Source organism: Microtus ochrogaster, linkage group LG3 (assembly GCF_000317375.1).
Source record: "Microtus ochrogaster isolate Prairie Vole_2 linkage group LG3, MicOch1.0, whole genome shotgun sequence".
NCBI lineage: Eukaryota > Metazoa > Chordata > Mammalia > Rodentia > Cricetidae > Microtus > Microtus ochrogaster.
Window position 1 is genome coordinate 28,104,216 of NC_022029.1, and position 4,851 is coordinate 28,109,066.

The following is a 4,851-nucleotide window of genomic DNA, read 5'->3' on the forward strand; positions in this document are numbered from 1 at the left end:
TCTGATAAATGAACATAGCATAAGACATACTGCTATACCCATTAATCAGCTATACCCATAGCTCAACTCTCATCAGAGAAGATGGTAATTAACATAGAGACCCACAGCTAGAGAGTGTGCAGAAAATAAGAGCCTTGGACCCCTCAGTTCTAGGTGGGATGTTTTTGTTACACCCCTCCCCTAAAGATTATGGTGGTTTGAATAAGAATACCCCGTTTGTTTGACTACTTGGTCTCCAGCTCGTGGAAACTGCTTAGGAAGGATTAGGAGGAGTGGCCTTGTTGGATGAGGCATGGCACTGAAGGTAGGCTTTGAGTTTCAGAAGACATGCCCATTCCCAATGACTCTCTGTCTTAATTCCACCTTCCTTGATACTCCTGAGCCATGAGAACAAAGTGAAGGAAACGAATGTGCAGGCTGAAGCACGAGAGAAGGTGAGGCAAGAGGTCCAAGTAATGTAGCTCGTGTTTCCACAAAGGCTGAAGGAGCTAAGGGATGTTGAAGGCTGGAATGCTGGTACAAGTTGTTGGTCTGTGTGATGCTGTTGACAATAAGTTTCAGTGGATCTGGAACATCTCCATCTCTCAGAGACCATCTGAGAGACGAAAGCAGTCCCTGCCAGCCCTCTGCCCTGGACCTGCGGCATTCTGAATTAGTTCTGTTCTCACTTGTGGTCAAGTATAACTCATGTTCAGTAAATCATCTTTCTTACTGTCTCAGCTGAAAAATCATAAAAGGAAAAGAAAAGTCATTAAGGTAGAGATCTCTACAGAAGAGGCAGTGGGATGGTTGTAAGAGTCTGAGGTGGTGGATGACTTGGTGGAGATCTCTAAAGAGGCAGTGGATGGTTGTAAGAGTCTGAGGTGGTGGATGACTTCAAGGAAACGGTCTTTTCCAGACACAGCAGAGCTGACACACATTTGAACTCAGACTGAGACAACATGCATAAAACCTGCATGAACTCAATCAAGACAGAGAAAAATCCCAGTAGAGAAGGGGAAGGCCTCACATAGTCCCACCCCATGCCAAGAAGCTATTTGCAACTAACAATTGCTAGAAGAGGGAAAATAATATTTCTTTAATTTCTTCTATTTCTTTAATTTAAATCATATTTCTTTAATATTTTTTTTTTACACTGGGAATATCAATCACACTCCAGAACAGGCCCCAGCAGTTGACCAACACAAACTGGACTCCATAGTTGTTTTTGCTTGTATGTACTTATGGGGAGGGGCATGTTGGAAGAGGTGTGCTTTTTGAAAGGAGGTTCGTTACTTTTATTTTTATATTTTTTAAATTTTATTATTTTGCGTGGTGGTTTCAATGAAAATGGTCCCCAAAGGGATGGCAGTATTAGGAGATGTGGCTTTGTTGAAGAAGGAGTGGCCTTGTTGGAGGAAGTGCATCACTGTGGAGGCGGGCTTTGGGGGAGTCTCACATATGATTAAGTCACGCCCAGTGTCTCAGGTCACTTCCTGTTGACTGTGAGTCAAGATGTAAGAATGCTCAGCTCCTTCGCTAGCACCATGTCTGGCTGCAAGCTGCCTTGCTTCCCACCATGACTGTAATGAACTAAACCTCTGAACTATAAGCAAGGCACCCCAATTAAACAGTTTCCCCTTATAAGAATCATCTTGGTCATGGTGTCTTTTCACAGCAATAGAAATCCTAGCTAAGGTAATGTGGGTATTTTGCCTGCATACATGTCTTGGTGCCCTTGCAGGCCAGACGAGGGCATAGGCATTATATCTCCTGAAACTGGAGTTACAGACAATTGCGAACTACCACATGGTTCTAGAAATCGAATCTGACTAATTTTTTTAAATATTTATTTATGTATTATGTATACAATATTCTGTCTGTGTGTATGACCGCAGGCCAGATGAGGGCACCAGACCCCATTATAGATGGTTGTGAACCATATGGTTGCTGGGAATTGAACTCAGGACCTTTGGAAGAGCAGGCAATGCTCTTAACCTCTGAGCCATCTCTCCAGCCCCACGAATCTCACTAATTTAAATGAGTATCAAATGCTCTTAACTACTGAGCCATCTCCCCAGCCTCAATCTTGTGAGGTGACATCGAAACATGGGCTGTAAATAAATTTACCAAAAGGGAAAGGCAAAAGTAGGAAGTTTATTAAATACACTGTATGACAGCTACAGCCATTTGATAAATGCAGACTCCATAAAATGACTGAGAGATGGTGGGTTATCTTTTATAGCAAGTGAAAGGGGAGATTGTTTCATCCCATCTTATAGGTAATTTGTGGCGTTCATACCTGATGGGCCAGAATGACTTATTATTTATTTTTATTTTATGTGCATTGGTGTTTTGCTTACATGTATGTCTGTGTGAGGGTGACAGATCTTGGAGTTACAGACAGCTGTGCGTTGCCATGTGGGTTCTGGGAATTGAACCCCAGTCCTTCTGGAAGAGCAGTCAGTGCATTTAACCACTGAGCCATCTCTCCAGCCCCCCAGAATGGCTTCCTAATAGCTTATTAAATACTAAGTCTCTCATGCCCACTATTCTCTCTTGAGACTGCCCATTTGGGCCAGTTGCTATAGGTTGTTGTAAGTGAGGCTTTAGATCAGTGGTTCTCATCCTTCCTAATGTTGGGGCCCTTTAATACAGTTCCTCATGTTGTGGTGACCCCCAACCATAAAATTATTTCCGTTGCTACTTCATAACTGTAATTTTGATACTTTTATGAATTGGAATGGAAATATCTGCTATGCAGGATATTTGATATGTGACCTACAAAGAGGTCTCGACCCACAAATTGAGAACCACCTGTTCTGGATATTTGGATTCATGGATCACGAGTCCTTGGTTTAGGTTGTAAGAACTGAAAAATCAATTGTTAAGGAGTAGGAATTTTTCATTTTCTTTTTGGATTTTTGTCTCCACAAATTTAACTTATCTCTGTGTCTTGAATATTCTCACCCCTTTGTTCATATTTATTGATTGAGAAATTATTTGTAAGAAAGCCTTGACTATCTGCTCCATTCCCCGTTTCTGAGATGTGATATTAGACCCTCCCTGTTATCCCAAGGATTTCTAAACTGCCTTCATCAGTTTTCTATGAGGACGTGGGTGGTCTCCAGAGACAGTGTGAGATTGTCTAAGGTCACCAGCAACCTCACTTTGAGGAAAAGGCGGCAGGAATTACCCACTGAATAAGTATCTGCAAAGCCAGGTTAGCCTGCGCTTTAAATGCACTTTTTTCCCCCCAGGTGGGTCCCGGAACTCTCCAGAGTAAAAAACGGGGCCAGCTGTGAAGTCTTCAGCCTGGACTCTGTCAATGACTTTAACCTGCGAGGAAGGAGATGCTTCCCCTGTCACTCAGGATCCAGGAGGCGGGCCCACGGATTTTTGCCCAATCAGGGAGAACGTTTGGTGGCTTTGTGAACTGTCCAATGAGGAGTTTTGGTCTTCGGTGACGGAGGCTGCACAACATTTGGGGTGCCATTGTGTGTCCCCGCCATATTGTCGTCCTGTGTCTTTGGCCGAGGCCCCCAGATCTCTCCCCTCGGTATCTGTGTCCTCTTCACTGACTGCAGGAGTCTCCGGAGGGCATCAGGACTCCCGGTCTCTGGAAATGGTGCGTGCCGCTGGGCGTGAGGAGGAAGCTGCTGCAAGCCAAGGCGACAGTGGGGACTCATCGGGCTCCGCTGGGCCGCGCTGCCCGGGTCCCTCTGGGTGGACCTGGGTCAGCAGGCAGATCGCGGTCCTGGCTCTCCCCGAGCGCTCGGTGCTGCAGCTTCTCCGGTTTCCTGGGCTCCCGCGTCTTTGCAGTCTGGGCAGTGTAGGCGGAGAGTCGTGGGGGATACTTGGTTTAGGGCTCCTGTGCGGGGAGGGAGGGAGGAGAACCGCGGGGTGTGGTGATCTTGGGTTCTGTGCACGTTATCTGGAAAATAGGAGACCATTATGTCTCCACAATATCCCAGTTTACTTAATAGCCAATTATTTCTCAGCCTTTGTGGGCTTCTTTGGCTCCGATTTGACAAGTACACCTGGTTATCCTTGCGAGATGGCTATTGGCAACCACGATTCTTTTATCTCGGTAGTCTTGACCACGAATATCAACAGGCAGGCAGGTTACACACGAACACTTCACACTATGGCATGCAAATGTACAGGTTGCTGAATGTCTAGGATACAGTTAAAGAGGCTGAAGATAAGGGAGGTTCTCTTCAAATCTGAGGCAGAGAACTGATAAGATTTAGCAATGAGGATTCAGAGATGTCCAAAGCTCCTCCGCAGCGGAGGCCATTAGACCAGCCGTTTGAAGAGAGCTGGCGCCCGTGGCAGGAGACTTTGCACTGGCTCTGGAGTCCTGCGGCAGACGCAGGGGTCCTTTCCTGCGACATGTTTCCTGTCACTTAATAGTTGAACCTCTGATAATTCAATAGACCAGTTACACACTTTCTGTAGTCTCAGGCAGGGGTGACATCTGATTAGGTTGATGAATTAGTTTTAGTAGGGCTTTATTTTAATGATCTGATATATTTTCCGGTGTCATTATTGAGGTACATTATTAATTTGTTCCCTATGTGTTTTGTTGACATTGATACTCAGAATAAACCAGTGCAGAGTTGTCACTTAACAAAATAGAGTCGTATTAGGCTTGGCACAGTCAGAAAGCTGGTAATCCCCACAGTATTGAATAACGCAGAGCAACCCCAGCCGGTTTTCTTTTCTTCTTCTTCTTTTTGTTTTTTTTAGTAGGGGGGAGGGGTGTTTTGAGACAGGGTTTCTCTGTATAGCTCTTGCTGTCCTGAAACTTACTCCTGTACACCAGGCTGGCCTCGAACTCACAGAGATCTGCCTGCCTCTGCCTCCCTG

General features: G+C 45.2%; 1 protein-coding gene across 2 annotated transcripts in view; it reads left to right on the forward strand.

The window, feature by feature from the left end:
- The first annotated feature begins 3,453 nt into the window (after positions 1-3,453).
- The window catches only part of LOC101982033 (zinc finger protein 709-like), a 13,874-nt gene continuing 12,476 nt past the window's right edge, over positions 3,454-4,851 (forward strand). For both annotated transcript variants that reach the window (XM_005360683.3, XM_013351340.2), the window contains exon 1: positions 3,454-3,607. In XM_005360683.3, the coding sequence (XP_005360740.2) occupies positions 3,605-3,607 (3 nt within the window). In that variant the 5' untranslated portion in view covers positions 3,454-3,604. The remainder of the gene's footprint in view (positions 3,608-4,851) is intronic.